The following is a 20,000-nucleotide window of genomic DNA, read 5'->3' on the forward strand; positions in this document are numbered from 1 at the left end:
AAGGATAAAATATAAAATCTTCAGCCTGGCATTTAAAATCATTCAGAGTCTGGCTGTCATCTCTCTTTCTGGATTGATTTCATATTACTGTCCCTCATAACTTCTAAACTTTTCTATGTGTTTTATTTGCTCTTCGCCATGAATGACATTCCATCTTCCATAGAAAGGAAACTTGTTTGAGGAAACTGCATCAGTCATCTCAGGGTTTTATATCCAGAATATATAAGGAATTAATACAAATATATAGGACCAAGAGTCATTCCCCAGTGGGCAAATGGGCAAAGAATACAGCTTTCAAAAGATAAATTACGAGCTATTGACAACCAAAGAAAGATTGCTTTAAATCACTAACGACAAGAGAAACAAGGAACAACTCTTAGGTTTCCCCTCACACAGCAAATTGACAAAGATGACAAAAGATGGAAATAGTCAACATTGGAGAGGCTGTGGAAATACAGAACACTAATACATTGTTGGAGCTGTGTATTGATCCAACGTGCTGGAAAAACTATTTGAAATTGTGCAAAAAGCGTGACCAAAATGTTTGAGATCCCACTATTATACATATATTATATTACACATATTATACATATAGCCAAATTAGTTTTTGGACAGAAAGTTTCCATGTATATCTCAATAGTCATAACAGTCCTTTGTATTGTGGCAGAGACTTAGAAACAAAGTAAGTGCCCTTCTATGGGAGAAAGACTAGACAAATTGTAGAATGTTAATGTAATGGAATATCACTGCTACATTGTAGTAAATGATGAATATCAAGAAGTCAGAGAAGTTTGGGAAGACTCATGTGAACTGAGGATGCCAAATGAAACGGGCAGAACTAGGAAAACAAAATAAGCAATGAAGGGCAAAAAAACAGTCAAAAGCTAAACATTGTGTAATTTTTATGACCAAACTTGAATCTGGAGAAGAGTTTAGAAAATGCATTTCTTTTCATTTCAGAGGGGGTGGGGCGTGGATATAGAATATTGTACCCACCGGTGGACACAAGTGACATATTGTTTGGTTTTGCTTAGCTTTTTAAAAATTACCTTTGTTGCAAGGGGTGGGGAAAGAGATTTATTAGGAAATGAATGTATTGTAAAAACAAAAGGAATCAAAGTTTTTTAAACCAAATATGAACAATTATATACAAAGTAATTTCTGGGGTAGGGCCCTTATAGCAGATTAGATCAGGCTATAGATTTTCTGTGGGGGAAGGGGTGGGGAGGGGGGCTGAGTTGGCCTGACGAAAGCTAGGTGAGAAGGGAGAAGGTGGAGGCAATGGGGATGGAAAGCTTTTTTGTAGAGGTGGCTGTGAGACACTTCCTCCTAACTCCGAGACTATAACCCTATGATCGATATAACCCATTGTTGTCCTAGGCTGCCTTACAGTTTAGCCAACTGGAATATATATGACTAAAATCTCTTTAATCTAAAGTAATGCCAAAGAGATCTATTCAGTTAATAAATAATTAACAGAACATTGTGCAGTGATTTCTCCTCTCATGATTATGCTCATCTACACATGCATCTGACTGGGATAAGGTATTTTTACATTGTTTCTGACCACCTGTGTCCACAAATTCCATTTCAATTCAATTCAACAAACATATGTTAAGTGCAGGCTGTGTTCCAGACCTGGGAAAATAAAGATAAAAATAAAGCAGCCCTTACCCTCAGAGAGCTTACATTCGGAGATGCAATATAAAGCTTCCACAAATCTCAATTCTACGGTCACACAAACAAGCATTTGTAATCCCCTGCTATAAGTCGGACCAAGACAATTTGAGGAGAACAGAACAGTAACAGCTTGGCGACATTAGAAAGGCTTTGGTTAGAGATGGCACCTGAGCTAAGTCTTTAAGGGAGCTAGGTATGATAGGAAATAGAACAGGGGATGGAGAGAATTCTAGGCATGAGAAGTACCCATGAAAAAAAGACTGTAGCCAGGACATAGAATGTCAGGGTCAGGGAACAATCTAGTCTAGGACTTGGCCAGAAAATAGGGTGTTGGTAGGTTGGAGGGAAGGTAGGTTAATCTGAAGGAAGTCAGGAAGGCCTTAAATGCCAGGCTGAGGAGTTTGTATTTTGTCCTAGAAGTAAAAGGGAGCTGCTGCAGGTTTTTGCAGAATGAAAAAAGGCCCTTGAATTGGGTGATTACGAGGTTATGGTGACCCTAGCGTTGTTTACTAGAGCAGTAAGGGTAAAGTACACTAGGGAGAGGGACTTTAGTTTGTCACGGTCATTCTTAAATTCTGAGGCCCAGGAACGAGCCTCCACATGAGATCTAACCAGGGCGTCCAGAATAGGGTAAGTCACCTCCCTTGTTCTGGACGCTTCCCCTGATTAATGCAGGCTAATAGTACATCAGCTTCTTGGGCTGTGACGTGGCCGGATGGAACGGATTAGAACACTGGACTTGGAGCTGGGACAGCCTGCACTCCAACCTGGACCCGTGTCCAACATTAGCTTTGTGACTCCAGGCAAGTCACTTAACCCCTGCACCTTAGTTTCTTCATCTGTAAAATGGATGTGAGAATAGTACCTCCCTCACACGGGTATTGGTGACTCGTGATGAAGTGCGACAATGTATATAAAGCACTTTGTAAACCTTTGGGCGGTTCAGGGCCTCTGCGGGCCTCTCTGGTATTGCAGTACAGCCCCTTCTGCCCAGTCTCCCTGCCTCAGGTCTCTTTACCCTTGATTCATGTGTTAATCCAGTCATGTACGTGTTGTCTCCCCTATTAGAAAGTAAACGTCTCGAGGGCCCAGACCCTGTTTTTGCCTTTCTTTGTGGCCTCACCACTTAGCCTGGTGAGGTACCTGGCACATAACAAACACGCAGTGAATGCTTGTTGATTGCCTGCCTGAGAGCCAGTGTGGTCCAGTGGAATTCATGTTCTGGCTCTGCCACTACTGGCTTTGTGACCATGGGCAAGTAACTTAACTTCTCTGGGCCTCAGTTTCCTCATCTGTAAACTGAGGAAGTTAGGCGACCTCCAGAGTCCTGTCTGTCCATAAATCTGTGATCTTATTCTATTACATGTTCTCAAAGGCCAAGCTCAAGTCCTGTCCCTTTCAGGAATCCTCTCACTAACCTAGACTGTGCTGATCTGTCTCGTCCCTGAACTCACTCTGATTGCTCTTAGCACCAAACAGTTTTAACACTTGGTTTCCTATCTGTTCTTTCTTTCCTTAGTCTGTAGACCCGGGAGAGACTGTTTCATGCTAAGAGCAATCAGAGTTATACATGTAGTAGGTACTTGATATCTGTTGATTTCTTGAAATAAAAGCTGTTTTCAAGTCACTTAAACTCTGGGCTTCAGTTAAGTCATTTGTAAGCCAGTCTAGATAATCTTCAAGATCCCATTCAACTCTGTAGCCTATGATCTTTGCTGCCTTTGTCTAGTCCAATTAAGTACTGGCCTTTTTAATTCCATTAAGCCCCTAGGTTTTAGTTTTGTTTTTCCCTCTTGTAGATCTCCAACCACCTCTAGTCTCCTTGGACTAGAAATAATTAGCACACCTTTTATTTACTTGACAATTAATTTTTAAAATCCCCAACAATCCCCCAACAAGGAGACATCCCCTTGGGTCCCTTACAAATTGAAAAGGAAGTCCTAAGTCACCAAAGTTCCTATTGCCAGCTTAGATTAGTTCCCACTAAGACCAAGGCTTGAGTAACTGAGTGGGGGGTATCGGGGTGGGGGTTAAACCCAATTGGGCAGTTCCATTGAGACCAACTTGTTATGTTAGCATCAGCTCATTCACCTATCATTAAGTTAAATATCTCTAATTGTTTTCTGTTCCTGTTCCAGTAAAGCAGGAGGCTTGATTACTTACGAGGGGAATTCAGAAGCCCACGGAGCATTTAGGATGAATCCAGGAAGACGTGACAGTCTGGATGACCTGCCTGACCTCTACACTATCTTCAGAGGAGAGGTGTGCCTGAACTTCTGTCCTTTCCTGGAGAAGCTGATTTCCTGCCATGTCTTTTTGTGGGCATCCCTTTCTGCATTATGTGTAGCTAGAATGCTGGACTTAGAGGAAGATCTGAATCGAAATCCTGCCTCAGACACTTAGTAGTTCTGTGACCCTGATGAGTCTCTTCAGCTCTCTGTGCCTCAGTTTCCTCCTCTGTAAAATGAGGAGGGTGAGTTGGAGACAGTGGCCTCTCAAATCCCTTCCAGCTCTTGACCTGTGATCCTATGACCCTTAAGCCAGAGGTGAAGGAAGACAATTGTCTTTATGACTTGGATGGGCAAGGTGATTTCTGAAATCCCTTTTATCACTGGGCACATACGCTGTCATCAGTGAATGGTGCTGGAGATGTAGGCAACAACAGAGAAGACTCATGGGGGAATCAGTTTTAATTGAAATGAAGGAAACAGGAGAGGGAGCAAAAGAAAAGGCAGCAGTGAAATTTTCAATTTTAGGCTTGTTCTCGCCCACTAAGATCAATTGTTCTTGAAGAAATTTGTGTGGCTAATTCCTGATTCCCAGCAGCTGTGCTGTTGGCAGGCTCAGTACACTGCCCAAAGAGAACCAGGAAGGGTTTGGTCTCTTGGGGGTGTACATAGAATGTTAAGACTAAAGCCAAAAGACAGGTCATCGGCCATGTTCTGTGAGCTTTGTCTTGGCCAAAAATACTGATTTATTGCTGGTCAACCTGGTGGTGTCAGTCAACCTGGCTTGGCCTCTCCAAATTTAGCTAGGCTGGTCATTGGACAATAGACAATAGAATAGATCGCTCGGCATGTGCTCGAAGCCTTTCTATCTTGATCTAACTGACCCAAGATTATACTCTGCTCACGTTACCTTACAGACCTCAAGGTTGCCTGTGGGTCATGATGAGACTTTTAAAGTAATGTTTTGGAGCAGTACTTTGACAGAAGCTTCAAATAATTGTACCCTTTTAGAAGTTGTTAGAAAGAACGTAGTGTTTCCCAGCTCTTTACAAATTCCTGGGGCGTGTGTTACTCCCAATACCTCAGTTGGTCCTGGAAAGGGTAGGGGCTGAGTGGAACTACGGAACACTCTTTATAGCAATAAAGTGATGTTATATTAATTGGTCATGGTTGGGTTTTGTCACTATAATTAAAACAATACTACCTATATTAATTTACTAATTCAGTGCCATACCAAACTACTAAGAGATTGCTTTAGAGAGCTAGAAAAACCAGTGACAAAACTCATCTGGAGGGACAAAAGGTCCAAATTCTCAAGGAAAGTAATGAAAAAAAGAAAGGAAGAGGGCCCATCAGTACCAGATCTGAAACTGTACTTCAAAGCATTATTGCTTTGTGAAAACTATTTAGTAGTGGTTAAAACGAATTGAAAAGTTGATCAGTGGGACAGATTAGGTACATAACATAAAGAAGGTAATGAACACAATAAAATTGCTAGAAAAACTGGAAAGCAGCCTGTGAGAAATTAGGTAGACTAAGATCTCACACCGTAGACCACAAGGCGCTCCAAATGCTTGCATGACTAGCTATATAAAAGATCACATCATAGACAAATTAGAGGATCCAGGACAAAAATGCCTTTCTCAGCTATGGCTGGAGGAAGAGTTTGTGGCAAGACAAGGGGACAGAGAGGATCATAGAGGATAAAATGGACAGTCTTGATCACGTACAACTGGAAAGTTTTTGCACAAACAAAATCAAGGCAGTTAAAAGGGAAACAGTTAACTCAGAAAAACATCTTTGCAGCAAGTTTTTCTGACAAAAGTCTGATATTTAAGGTACAGAGAACGGATTCAAATATAAAAGGATAACAGCTCTGTTAGATATGAAAGTAAAATGTTGAATTATTATGTACTTTTTCAAAAGTGAGCTGTACACAGAGCTTTGTGTTTCACATATAATCCTTTTTCCTGTTCTACTTGGTGTATTGAAATTTCCTCTCTTTTTTTAAGATTTTTTTAAGATTTTTAAGATTAAAGATTAAGATTAAGATAAAAAAAGATTTTTAAGATTAAAAAAAAAGAAAGAAAAGGGAGGGCCAGTGTTTGGCATTCTTGTAATAAAATGGCAAATGTTATCTTTGTCTTTCACAAGATACTTAGTTTGCAAAAAACTAACACTTGACACCTCCACTAACGCCCTCTGATGCTTCATGGTGGCATGGAGGTGGCCATTGGATTCATGAAAGCCACAATAGAGCCCAAGCTTTGGCTGGCCCTACCAGGCTGGAAAAAGCTGGGAGCACATGGCCCTTCTGGTTGTTATCCAGGGAACATTGTAGAAAGCTGCAGCTCCAGTTGGCTTCTCTGGAGGGAATATCTATACCAGTGAAAGCCCCAAAGCTTGATATAACTAATACCATTCTGCCCAACCACTCTGTATTATGTGATTTTCTTTGGAAGTATACATAGGGCTCCTGTGTAAAACCTAGGCTTGGGAGCTTGGAGTCCTGAGTTCTAACATTGCCCAAGTATTCTTGATCAGTAGAAGATCCACTAGGAAATGGGAACAATGAAAATTTTCATTGGGGGATCACAGATTGAGAAGTGGAAGGCATCTTCAGGCCTTCTCACCCTACCCTCATTTTACAGGGGAAGAAACTAAGGCCTAAAAAACTGAAAGTGACAGGAAATTTGAACCCAGGTTTTCTGACTCTAAATCCATCACACTTAACAATGTGCCATTTTAACCATGTTAGAATTAAGATTAATAGTAAACTGGGCATGGGAGAAGCACCAGGCGAGCAGTCAGGGCCCAGGATCAGGCCAGTTGGTTTTGTGACCTTGGACAAACCACATGGTATCTCTGTGCTACAGGGTCTTCCTCTGGCCTCCTTTCTGTTCCTCATAGGATGCTCCATTTCCCACCTCCATACCACCTTTACCTTAGTCGACCTACATTTCTAGAATGTTCTCCTTTCTCTCTTCTAACTTAAAGACTGACTCTCATTTCCTTCCAACTTCTACGTGAAGCCATGGCTGATCTCCTGGGTATTAGTATCTTCTCCCACTTTCCACCAAAAGACACCTTGCATTTATTTAGTAAATATTTTATATACACTTAAATGTTATCTCTGCCACAAAACATAAGCTTCTTGAGGGGAAAGGTTGTTTCATTTCTGTCTTTGTACCTGCATGCCTAACACATAGTATGCATTTCATAAATGACTGCCTATTGATTGAGCTATAAAATTAGGCCTTACCCTGCCTAACTCATGGAGCATTTGTGGGCAAATAAAAATATTGATAGGAACATGCATTGGAAAGTATAAAATAATATTTGTTCATTCATTCACTCATTCAATGTGCATTTGTCTTGTGGGATTTTTTGTTTTGCTTTTTAATAGAATGTTTCTTAGTTCCTGGTTCCTAAACCCTACCAGCTTTCAGACTCTGTGTTATTTTGTGGGCATCTACCTGAGAAGAGCAAGGCTGTAACTGAGGGTTACTTCCTACACCTGGAGGGTTATTTTTTTTATGGCATGTTTTACTGCAGTCTAATAACAGTTCATGGTGCAAAAATAGCCCTGGGTTCTTGAAGACTGAACTTGCAGAGCACAGTCTCTGGTATGGCTACTAAGCTAGAAAGGCTTTGAGTATGGGCCCAGGCATAGACTTGATGTCTTTGGATTGAGGTCCAGTCTAGCTAAAGCATGAGAAGCTCATCACCAGTTTGGCTATAAGATGATGATGTTTTTGGCCAGGAGAACTGCCTAAGGCATAGACACAGTGTCATGACCTGTCTTAGTGGAAGGAGCACTCTGATGAAATCAGGTCCCTGAAGCATCATAGCAAGTATTCTATTAGCTGACATTTCTGTAGTGCTTTACTCAGCCATCAGAGCACTCTGGCATCCATTGCCTTGTTGGAGGACAGGCTTCTCGTAGAAAATAGGATTTTATAATCAGAGGGCAGAGATGAGGAGGGAGAACATTCCAGGCACGGGAAATAGCTGGTGAAAATGCATGGAGTAGGAAGTATCTTGTTGGAGGAACAGCAAGGAAGCCGCTGTCACTGAATCACAGAACACCTGGTGGGGAGTAAGACATAATAAACCTGGAAAGGACCAGGCAGTGAAGGACTTCGAGTGCCAAGCAGCTGTCAGTATTACACATTATTAGCTGTCAATATTAGACAAAGGATAAGGAGCCACTGGAGATGATTGAATAAGAGGGTAACGTATTCAGGTTTATACTTGAGGAAGATTAATATGACGATTGAATGGAGGGTGGACTAGAATGAGAAGAGATTTGAGGCAGGCAGAGCCACCAGCAGGTTATTGCAATGGTCCAAGCTTGGCTGATGAGGAGAGAGAGGAGTTTAAACATGGCCCCTGGATTGCAGGCCTGGGTGCCTGGGGAGAGTGTTGCCCTGGACAACAGTAATAGGGAAGTTCAGGAATGGGGAAGAATTAGGGGAAAGACAATGAGTTTAGTTTTGGACATGTTTTTCTTTTCAGGTTGTTACAGTGACAGAATATGGAGCCTTTATCAAAATTCCAGGCTGCAGAAAGCAAGGTATGTTTCTGAAAAGAGAAATTCACCCTACCACCTTTTATCCCATTCTGCGCTAGCTGTGGGTTCTGAATTTTCTAACAGCTGACAGGCATCACAGAGGCCTCTGGTTTTCGTGGTTGGCTGTCTTAGAACATTCAAACAGTGACGAGTCTTGAATAAAATTGAATGATTGTGGCCATCTCGGGAGGGCAGGCTGCCTATCTGAGGCAACTGCAATGCTGAGTCATCTTACCTGTGGAATATGGTACACATGTAGAAATAAATCATCATCAACCAGCACTTATTACATACCTGCTGTGTGCTCCACACTGGCCTGGCAAACACAGAAGTTGAACTGTTCTTACTCTCATAGAGCTTACACTGTGTTGGGAGAACAATGTGTACATGTGAGTATATTCAAAATAAACACAAAGTCATTGGTCAAAGAGGTGGGTAGGAGCTCATCTGAGGAATGATCAGGAAAGGCCTTGTGTGTGGGGGGGGGGATTGAGCTGAGCTTTGGAGGAAACTGGGATGCCAAGAGGCTTTGACAACAAAGGAGGGCATCCCAGCCTGGGACAGCCTGGGCAAAGTCATTGAGAATACCAGTAACACCCTGCCTTTGTCAGGCATTGCACATACTTGACCCGTTTGTTTCTCACAGCAACTGTGAGGTAGGCGGAGCAGGTATTATCTGTGTTTAAAAAATGAAGGAACTGAGGCACAGAGCATTTGGTGATAGTGAGAAGAGCCCCCAGATCCAAAGTCCAAATTCTTAGGTTTGAGTTCTAACATTGCTACTTACTAGTTCTTTGACTGTGGGCAAATCATTTAACTTCTCTGTTTTTTTTTTTTTAATTTCATATGTAATTCATTAAGCTGTTCTTTCTCTCTTTTGTTGATGAAAGTGTTTAGAGATAGACATTTTTCCTCTAGGACTACTTTAGCTGCATCTACAAAATTTTGGTATTTTGGCTTATTGTTGTCATTTTTTTTTTATGAAATTAACTCTTATTTCTAAGATTTGTTCTTTTACCCACCAGTTCTTTAGGATTAAGTTATCTAGTCCCCCAATTAACTTTTAGTGCTTTCCTCAAAGGCCTGTTATTGAGTACAATTTATATTGTGTTGCAATCAGTAAAAGATCTGTCTAATATTTCTGCTTTTCTGCATTTGTTTGTGAGGTTATGTCCTGTACATGATCAGTTTTTGTAAAGGTACCTCGCACTGTTGAGAAATATACATACTTTATTCTCTTCACCAGAGAATTATCATATCTAATTTCCTAAAATTTCAACTCAAGTCTTCAGTTCCTTTCTTATTTGTGTTTTTGTTAGACTTGTATAGGTTTGAAAAAGGTTGAATTCCCCAACTATTATAGTTTTATTGTCTATTTCTCCCTAAAACTCAATTGGCTTTTCCTTTAACTACTTAAATACTTTACCATTTGGGGTGTGTATGTGTGTGGGGGGAGGGTATGCTTACATACATACACATATAATATTTATATTAATTCATTGTCAGTGATGCCTTTAAGCATATTATTGTTTCCCTGTTTATCTTTTTTAATTGTGTTTTACTGTGGCTTTGTCTGAAATTGTGATTGTAACCCTACCCTTTTGAGGGCACTTGAGGCTTAATAGATTTTGTTCAAGTTCCTTATTTTTAACAATTTGTGAATCTTTATGTTTTAAATGTGTTCCTTATAAACAACATATTTTTGGATTCTACTTTCTTCGTTTTGCTATCCTCTTCTGTTTTATGCATGTACATCCTATTCACACTCACTGTTATAATTTAATTATGTATTTCCTTCCATTCTGTCCTCTTGCTTCATTTCTTCAGGAATTCCTTTTAGCTAAGTTGTGTTTGTGCTTGAGACTTTTCTTATAGATATTGTAGAATTATTTTTTTTTTCTGAATTTGTGTCTTGGGCATCCCTGGATCCATGCTATTTCTTTATCGTCAGTGTCTTCTTTTGTTTACTCTTTTTTCCAGCTTTCCTTCCTAAATTGAAACTTTGTATAAGGTCTGGGTTCTGTGCTCTTCTGGAGGGAATGGTGGAGCCATATTTGGGTATGAGCTATATTATCTGGGGTTCTGCTGCTATTTCATCTGGGTATTGAGTGCTTTGTTCTTCAAGGATCTCAGGGGCAGTTCACCAATCTATTTTAGGGTTTAGTCCGATTGCTGCCATCCAGGCTGAGCTTTGCAGCCTCCCAATGCCAGCTGGGGGTCTAGGTGACCCAACTGTAGGCTTGTCCCTGGTCGTAACTTGAGGAGACATCCGTGTCAGTGCATTGAAGGTTACATGGATCAGAGTTACAGAAATGCTGTCTTGCCCCGATCTTCCTCCCTGTCCTAGTAGATAACTAGTACACAAGGGTTATGGGGTATTCACGGTCTGAGTCCTTTTCAGGACTGTTCGTTCACCATTGGTGTCCACCTGGCACTCAACTCTCACCTGTGGCTCCAAGAAGCTATTGTGTGCACAGTGGCCATACCCAGTAAAACCACCTCTGCAGCCAGTCTGAATCAGCTGGAAGGTAACCCGCAGGTCTAAAATCCATTAGTGAGCTGGAAGAGTGCCTGCCCCAAGCACGTGAAGACTTCCCCCAGCAGAATAGGCAGATGAAAATAATCTGTTTCAATGGCCACGGAGGCAGCAGAAGTAGGCACTGTGGTGCATTTAGAGCTTGGTCAGACCTCAAAGACACCAAGGCCATCGCTGCAACCAGGGCCATCACCAGTCGTCCTGACTCTTGTCTTGTCACTGGATTTTAGTGACTCTGGAAGAGAGAATGAGGCTGACAATTTTGTGCGGCTCTGCCTCACTTAAATCCAGTTCTCCAGCAAGTTGAGTTATCCCCCTATGATGTCACTGGTCTTCTTCAGGATGAACAACAAATACACAGTTATTGACCCCAGCTCTCCCTGTGGCCTGGAAAGCTCCCCAGCCAGGTTCTCCCCAGCCAGAGCAGCCCAGCAGCAGGCTCTTCCCTTGTCCGTGCTCCCTGCCCGGATCTCCAGTAGATCTTCTTGGCTGGCCCCCTGCCCGGTGCCAGCAGGCCTCTGGCTGTCTCCTGGGCATCCCCTCAGAGTCTTTTCTCCTTAGCATGCCCATTACCACTTGGTCGTCCTCCATCTTCACTGTTGTAGTTGTGTTAGTAAGTGGGGCTCACCTGCCCCATCTCACTCAACCATCTCGCCCCTCTTGACTTCTCTGCATTCAGCACAGTACCACGTACATTGTAATCACTGATTCAGTTCTTGTTGACTGATTGCATAATTTCTTGTGAAATGGGGATGGTAATATTTACAGTTCTTTTGCCACTGGATTGTTTGTGAGTAAATCACCTTTTAAAGGACTATATAAATGTGAATTATCATTATGAGCCAGCGAGAAAACCAACCTAAGATGACTGAAGCGGGATGGGTCGTTCACCCCGCTAGCTGGTGGCAAAGCCATGATTAGACCCCACGGATTTCCCCTCCCTCCACAGTGCTCTTTAACACAAAGCTACATGGTCTTTTCCTGTTTATTTCTCAGGACTGTATGAATCAGTCAAGGTGATGGGCAGGAAAGCACTTTGGAAACAGCAGAATAGTCTACAAATGTAATTCGAGGCCAAACTAGAGTGAAAACTCAAGCTCTCCACCTATTAGACTTGGTGCTTTGCCACAAGGCCTCTTGGTCAGAAGACACGGGTTCTGCAGCTCAAGCTCTGGGGGGAGATGAACGCAGCCATGATGCTTCCACAGGACTCCTCCCCTATAAACTTTGTTCTTTCCTTTTAATTGATTGAATGGTGTTGCTCAGCTCTGAACTGAAGGCTTCTAAGCAGAACAGGTCAGCTCTGGTCAGAGCCCATTTCCCAGCAGCTCTCTGAGGGTAGGCAGCCAGGGAGCATGAATGAAGTTTCTCAGGTTTTTTTGTTGGTTTTTTTTTTTCTTCAGTAAAATTGAATGAGGTAAAACTCTAGGCCAAAGGCTTCTTAAATTTGAAGACGAACCTGCTGCTGCTGCCCCATCTTACCCGATTTGCACCGATATGTAGGTGACTCTTAGGAGGAACTGGTCCTGATACATTTTGGTTTGGTTGGGGGAGGGGAACATGGGGGAGCAGAGACAGCTTCCAGGGAGTTAACTTACAGCACAGATTTGCAGCAAGGTGCCTTTGTCATGCATCCAAATCTGGCTGCCTGAGGGTGAATCTCTGCAGGACAGGACAGCTGGACTCCAGGAGATGAGCAATTAACTAGAAACTCAGTGAGTCCTAATCCTTGGGTCTGCCACTGATTCATTTTGTCACTCTGAATAATGACTTCCTCACTTTGTCCCTTGTGATTCTCCCCCTTTATAGACAGAGAAACTAAGTGCCATATTCACAGGACTGGACTAAGAAATCAGTCTTTAGCTAATCCTTTGGCAAAGCCCAAACTAAGTCATGTTTCCCAGCATTTTTTCCATCCCATAGATTTATTTCTCTGTTATTGGGTATATGACCCTTCCCTGTCACTCTGGAGATGCCAGACCTCAAAGAGGTAGGGCTCTAGACACCAAGGAGTTCCTACATCACTGGATGTTGGGTTAGAACCACTGGGATAAAAGTAGCCATCTTTCTCCAGTAGTACTGCATTTAATGTGCGGTCAGTGGCAGAAGAGGAAATTGAGCTCTAAAGACAAGAGTGGACTGCTAGGTGGCGCCATAGTGCATAGAGTACTGGGTCTGGAGTCAGGAAGATTCATCTTGCCTAGTTCAGATCTGGCCTCAGACACTTACTAGCTGTGTGACCGTGGGCAAATCACTTACGCCTGTTTACCTCAGTTTCCTCATCTGTAAAATGAGCTGGAAAAGGAAATGGTAAACCACTCAAAGACCTTTGCCGAGAAAATCCCAAATGGGGTCATGAAGAGTCGGACACGCCTGAAAACATGAACGACAGTAGATAAGGGTGGCCTCTCACCTGGACGGCTTCCTGACTGAAACTGTGGTTTAGCAGTTTAGGTTGGTCCTCTTCTGTCCCATTGCTGATGAAGTTGTGAAGGAAATTAACATTAACTGAATTTCGTCCAGTCAGGAGATCCTTTATATCAGCGTAGCAGATTCTTTTGTGTCTAGATTAAAAAACTGCAAGAACTTCTCCACATTGTCTAAATGCATTTTAGCAGGCACTCAGGTACGGCGCCTTGTACCAATATGGGTTTATTACGCCCAGGAGTGGCATAAGCCTGCTCCTCAGACGTATGAACAAGATACAGTGTCAGAAGCTTAAACAGAAGAGCCTCTTTAGCAGTCTTCTCTGCTGGAAACAAAGTAGATGCCCATCAACTGGGGACTAGTTAGAAAGATGGTAGGACAGGACTGCAGTGGAATATTACTGTGCTGTGAAGACATAGGTGAACTGATACACAGTGAAGTAAGCAGAACCAAGGACACAGTGTATGAAATAACAGCAGCATGAATGGAAAGAGCTAATGTGACAGGTCGGAACTTAAAATGTAACAAAAAAAATTAAATTTAAAAAGAAACTGAACAACTAAACTATTCTGAGTGTTCTAAATATTCAGATCAACTACAAAGGACCTATGAAGGAAGATATTGTCCACTTTCAGAGAAAGTACTGATAAATAGAAGTACCCATGGGCTGTTTTACACTGTGTGGGGTGTGTGGTGGGGGGAGGGGGTATTTGTAAAGTGGTGGCCTTCTCTGGGGTGGGGAGGGAGGGAGACAGATGGTTCAGAACTGAAAATGTAACAAAAAAAAAATAAAATGGAATTAAAAAAAAGAACTAAAGCAGAATCATCAAAACTGGATAATGTGAAATTACAATGAGCAAACTCAATCAAAAAGACATAAGAAAAGATAGAAGAAGATGCCTCCCTCTACTTATTTTCAAAGGTAGGAGACATTGGATATAGAACTCTGCATCTAATGTCAGACTTGACCAATATGTTGGTTAATTTTGTTGAACTGTTGGGTTTGTTTTTTTTTATTCTTTGCTATAAAAGGTGACTTTCTGGGAAGGAGAGAAAAGAGGGATACGTTGGGCAATGTAGGTGATGTAAAAACAAATATCAGAAAATTTTTAAGAATTCTGTTCCACATAATATAATAAGTCAGATATTTTGTTTTATTCCTTTTCTGTCTGTGTTTGACTTTGGGAGCTGATACTTTTCTCCGGATTTCTCTGTGGTCACGGACAGCACATGATTAGATACCCTTGTGGTATAAGATCACATTGGTTTTCCTTTGTGCTTTTCCGTTGACTAGTGATCGTACCAGGCCTACATTAAATGTTTCCCTTTTCTGTTTCAAGGCTTGGTCCATCGAACCCACATGTCATCCTGTCGAGTGGACAAGCCCTCTGAGATAGTGGACGTCGGTGACAAAGTGTGGGTGAAGCTTATTGGCCGGGAGGTAAAATTCTGTGCCTTGTCTGCAAGTGAGCAGGAGTGTAAAGGAATAGAAAAAATGATGACTTGATTCTTAGCCGAAGCTGGCAAACTGATCCTCTTCCCAGAGTGGATGGTTTTGCTTTTGAGCTATGCCACTCTGATGTCTCCTCCTTTCCAACCTTACCAAAGCTGCTTCCATTTCTACATCAGAAGGATTGGGGTGTATTTACCTACCTGGGAAGTTTACTGACTCTCTAGGTTTGAAGGAATCTTAGAAAGTTCTTTGGTCCATTTCCTCTTTATCCAGACAAGACTCCCGAAGTTTTGCAAATAAATAGTGAATTGTTAGCTCAAAAATAAATAAATAAATAAATAAACCAACCTCATTACTAGTCTGCCCTTCCCCCAGGAAGTAAATAAATGAGTATTTGCTGCCACCCCCAGCTCATGCTATGGACCTGAGCATTACCAGGCTAACCCATTTCACAGCTGACTCTGACTGGATTTGAATGATATTAGGTCAATAGTCAAATATTTATGGCAGTCCTTTTTGGAAGGACTAGTTGCCCAGGGAGTTTAAGACAAGCTTATATACTAACTAAAGAAACCATACATATACACAAAGGAACAATTAGCTCACAAGGCAGTGGGATCAGAGGGCCCACTGTAGAATACAGACAATAAATCTAGTCTCCTTGATCTAAGCTGACATCAGTCAAGATCCTGGAATCCTAGATTTAGAGTTGAAAAGGACCTTAGAAGGCCATATAGTCCAACTGCCTCATTTTGCAGATGATAAACTCAGGCCCAGAGAGGTTGCTGAAGGTTACATAGGTAGGGATCAGCAGAGTCCAGATTCAAATTCAGGTTCTTTAATTCCAAATCCACTGTGGTTATCATAGCATCACCCAGTGGGCCTGACTGGATGCCATCTAGCCCTCGGTGACTAAAATTTTGGCAGTGATAGAAAAGAATCTCTTAACTACCTACAGAAGAATATCTAAAGTACTTGCTCTTTCCTTGAAAGGCATAGTGGGAGGTGGAAAGAGTACTGGCTTAAGCATCTGAGGACCTGGGTTCAATCCTGCCTCTGATGTGATTTAGACAAATCACTCAACCTCCCTGAAGCTCAATTTCATTACCTATAAAATGGGCAGGTTGGTCTAGTTGGTTTACAGGGTCCCTTGCAGCTCTCAACCTCTGATTCTACTTTCTTTTTCTTAAAAATTAATTTTTTTAATGTAAACTTAGTCATCAGCAAATATCTGAAGATACCACGACAGGGAAGAAGGTTGTATAAGAAACGCATATTTCTATTCCATATAATGTATATATGTATATATAATATATATAACAAGATAGTAACAAAATTACTGTGTCCCCATCTTTGTTCCCTCTTTTCTTCTATACATTTAAAAAATGTTTTCTTGCTGCTTTTCTTCCATTTCCATCTCTAGCTGCTAACTCACCTCCCCATCAATAGAAAACCTCCCTTGTAACAAATATGTATAGTCAAGCAAAAGAAATCAGGACATTGACTATGTCTGAGAACGTGTTTCTGCTTCCCTGCCTGCTTTCCAGCCGCCTTCTCCCCTCCTTCCCTGCAGGACCCTGCCTCTTTAGCTAGGTTAGTGTCTTCCTTGTTTCTGAACATGCCATAGGTAATCCCACCTTTATGCATTTGCTCATGTCACCCTTCCATTCTTGCATACCCTCCTTCTTCCTCTCCATATGTCTAAGTCCTACCCTGCCTTCAAGGCCTAATTCAAGCCCCCAGCTCTCAATAATGGCTCCCTCCCCCAAGCCCTTGTAGCCTTTACTCTCTTTACCATTCACTTGACTCTTAACGTAGGCTGCCCAGTTATATTATGTGTCTGGTCTCTTCAACTAGATGGTAGTTTCTTGGGAGGCAGAGGTGGTTTCTTGTGTCTCCTGGTAACCTGGCCCCCCAGCCCCCACCCCTGCCAGCAGTGCCCCGACATGAGACAATCAGCAGATGCTTTTGATGCTGACTATTTGGGTGAATGTCCTCTGCCAAGCAGTTTGCAGGCCGTCGCCATCACTAGTAACTCTCTCGGATGTAGCCGAGCTCTTTTTGATGACTCTGCTTTTGCTTCCTGCAGATGAAAGATGATAAGGTTAAGCTGTCCCTTTCCATGAAAGTTGTCAACCAAGGGACTGGCAAAGACCTTGACCCCAACAACATCATTACTGAGTAAGTTAAATGGTTTATTAGATCAAAAAAGTCTAACCTCCCCAACAACCTTTTGGAGCCTTTTTCTGTCTTTTGAATCAGGTAGTTGACAAATATTTATTTGTCTTTATGACCCTGCTCTGTGACTGTAGCCTAGATACATTAACTGTGTCTGTGACTGTGATTTGAGGACCTGAAAGTCTTAAGACAGTCAGGCAGGGAATCGAGACCCGCATGTCAAGGGCACTGCAGGCAAATACAGCATCTCAGTCACTCAGCCTCTCTGAACTCAGTCTAGGAGTGAAAGACATTTTTTCACCCAGATGGGGTAGCACACTTATATGATATTACTTTCTGTGTTTTGGACCCTGCCTTAGGTCTACTTCAGGAATTAAATGTTTAATGTAACTCCCAGACGTCCTCCTGGACCAGGGGATCCTTAACCGTTTTTTGGTGAAGTCTATAGACCCTTCTCAGAATAATCTTTTTAAATACATGAAATATAATGCACAGAATTAGACAGGAAACCAATTCTATTGAAATAAAGATGTAATATTTTTCCCATCCAAGATAACAGCCATACTGAAACCTGTACATAGACCCCAAGCTGAGAACATCTTCCCTAGGGAGTAGGGTGATGGCTCAGGGCTTACTCCGATTCGATGTCTGCAGCTCCTTCTGAACTTCTGTGTCATCGCTGTACGTGATTAAGCTACAAACCTCTTAAGGGAGGAAGGGGATACACAGACGCAGAATACCTGCCCTCCCCCCATTCTTAGCAGAGTGAAAGTAAAGGCCACCCAGACTCCTCCCATCATGGTTTGTACTTTGCACTGGAGACTTATCTGGGTCTTCCCTGAATCTTCTTTGAAGATGCTGTGAAGCAGCAGGCCTTCTGGCCAGTTCTGGAGCAGGGTACTGATTCCACTGGTTTGGGGTCAGAGGACATGGATTCCAGTCTCCGCTCTCCTACTTACTACCTGGGTCCTCTGAGCTTAATTACTTTCCCTCTCTGGACCTCAGTTCTTTCACGTATAAAATAAAGCAGTTAGACGAAATGATCTGCAGGGGGCTTTCCAGTTCCAAATACTGTGAGGCTGAATACATTGGCAACTGGAATTATTCCCTCCTGCCCCGTTAAACCCTAGTCAAGTGCTGTCCCATGCATAGGCAGGACTGCACCAGTCACTTGCTCCTTTGCTGAGTGGTCCCACCAACTCCTTCCTGCCTCAGCAGAGCCATTTGGTTGCCCTAGTTACTGTGATAACACTTTGGCTAAATTGCTTTGTGTTTGGGGGTTTTCATGTGCCTCCTGATGGTTTTCCTGCTCGTCCATTTTTGGTAGTACTGGGTATTGGCAGATTACATGCCAGTTAAAGTAGAAACCCATTGTAAGTCAGGGCTCTGGGGACGTGATTTACACCAAGGCTGCTGGTTAACCACATCTTCATCAATCACCTTCCCTTCCCAGAGCTATAGTTGAGGCAGCCCCATGAAGCAGTGAGGTTTGCCAGAGATGCCCTTACAAGGGCAAACCAGGGAAGATAAAAGACCACCTCTGTTTCCTGGCACAGTGACAGAAAGTGGGAAGGGCTCCCAGGGTTCAGGCAGGGGGCTTCTGTAAACAGCCGTATTTCAGCAAGCATGTAATGAGCACCTAGCCTATCGAGCAAACACACGGTCCCTGCTCTTAGAGTTTGTGATCTCATCCTCTAAGAAAGGTGTGTGGTAGTGAAGAAAAAGTGACTAAACAAACGTCTGGTTGGGGCAGTCATGGATGAGGGACTGTTAGTTGGGTTTTGAAATGTTTGGGGATTTAAATACATAGGATGAGGAGACAACTACGTTCTGGTGGTTCAGCCTAATGGGCACGGAGGCAAGTAATCAGCTGGTCTGTTTGGAAAATGGCAAGTTGTCCAGTTTGTGTAGGGAAGAGCAGATGACAAATTTGCTAGATTAAATCGAGTATTGTGTGGGGGGAATTATTTGGCCTGTAATCTGTCAGAATCCACAGTCTTGAATTTGGTTATACTGAATATTTTTTGGCCTATGATTGGCAAATGATTCTAACTAAATTTGGCTGAGCAAGTGAAGAGGATTTGTTTCATTCTTTGTACTTGTATGCCCAATACCTTACACATAGTAAGTGCCCCATAAATATTTGTTGATTGACTGATTAGTTGAAGCAGAGGCCAGAGAAATGTAAATGAGTTACCCAAGTAGAGACCTGGGAATCATGCTTGATCCTCAAGTTTGTATTCAGAGAGTGAGCTAGGCTTTACCTTTCATTTTGAGAGAATTATTTGCTGTGGGGCCATACCAGACATCTGATCTCATTCCTATAGCAGTCCATCTCCCAGAGCAGAAGACAAGAATCTGAGGGCGTCTGAAGCAGAAGGCTGAGCAGAGGGTTTGAGGGCACAGTTAGATAAGACGCCTTGCCAAAATCCTCTTTCATTGTTGTTTACAGCTTCCGGTTTCTTTACCAAAAAAAAAAAAAGACAAAAAACTTTGTTCACTATTCAAATGCTTGACTGAGACCCATGAAACAAGTAGCTTTGTATCACAGGTAATGATTTTTACCTACATTTCACTGGAGTACATACCTCCTGTGGTAAGATGCACTGGGCCTGAGCGTGCTGGGAGCTCTCAGTGGCTTAGAAATCACATGTAAGGCCATAGCTCACAGGAAAGGAGAGGTCAGCTGAGGCCATTGGTGCCGCTGCCGTTTCATCTTTGGGAGGCAAGCAAAGAGGCTTCCCTGTTGTGCAACTCATCACCTGCATCTCCACCAGGCCTCCTCTGGCCTGTTCCCTCCCATTTTGCTGTATCGTTCTGTTTGAGATGTGCTGGCTCTTAGGCCTTGGCAGATTGGGGCGTATTGCCTCTATCTTTTATCATAAAACCAGGAGCAAAGAGAGACTCGAATCCACAAAAGCTGTT

At 42.5% G+C, this 20,000-nt stretch overlaps 1 protein-coding gene across 3 annotated transcripts in view; it reads left to right on the forward strand.

Annotated features, from left to right (window-relative positions):
- The window catches only part of ZCCHC17 (zinc finger CCHC-type containing 17), a 48,546-nt gene that overhangs the window by 9,988 nt on the left and 18,558 nt on the right, over positions 1-20,000 (forward strand). For all 3 annotated transcript variants that reach the window (XM_027864590.1, XM_027864589.1, XM_027864591.1), the window contains exons 2-5: positions 3,819-3,942; positions 8,427-8,484; positions 14,785-14,885; positions 16,987-17,078. In XM_027864590.1, coding sequence (XP_027720391.1) covers positions 3,877-3,942; positions 8,427-8,484; positions 14,785-14,885; positions 16,987-17,078 — 317 coding nt within the window. In that variant the 5' untranslated portion in view covers positions 3,819-3,876. The remainder of the gene's footprint in view (positions 1-3,818; positions 3,943-8,426; positions 8,485-14,784; positions 14,886-16,986; positions 17,079-20,000) is intronic.

The sequence above is a fragment of the Vombatus ursinus genome, unplaced genomic scaffold, assembly GCF_900497805.2.
Source record: "Vombatus ursinus unplaced genomic scaffold, bare-nosed wombat genome assembly UNPS02014775.1, whole genome shotgun sequence".
Taxonomy (NCBI): Eukaryota; Metazoa; Chordata; class Mammalia; order Diprotodontia; family Vombatidae; genus Vombatus; species Vombatus ursinus.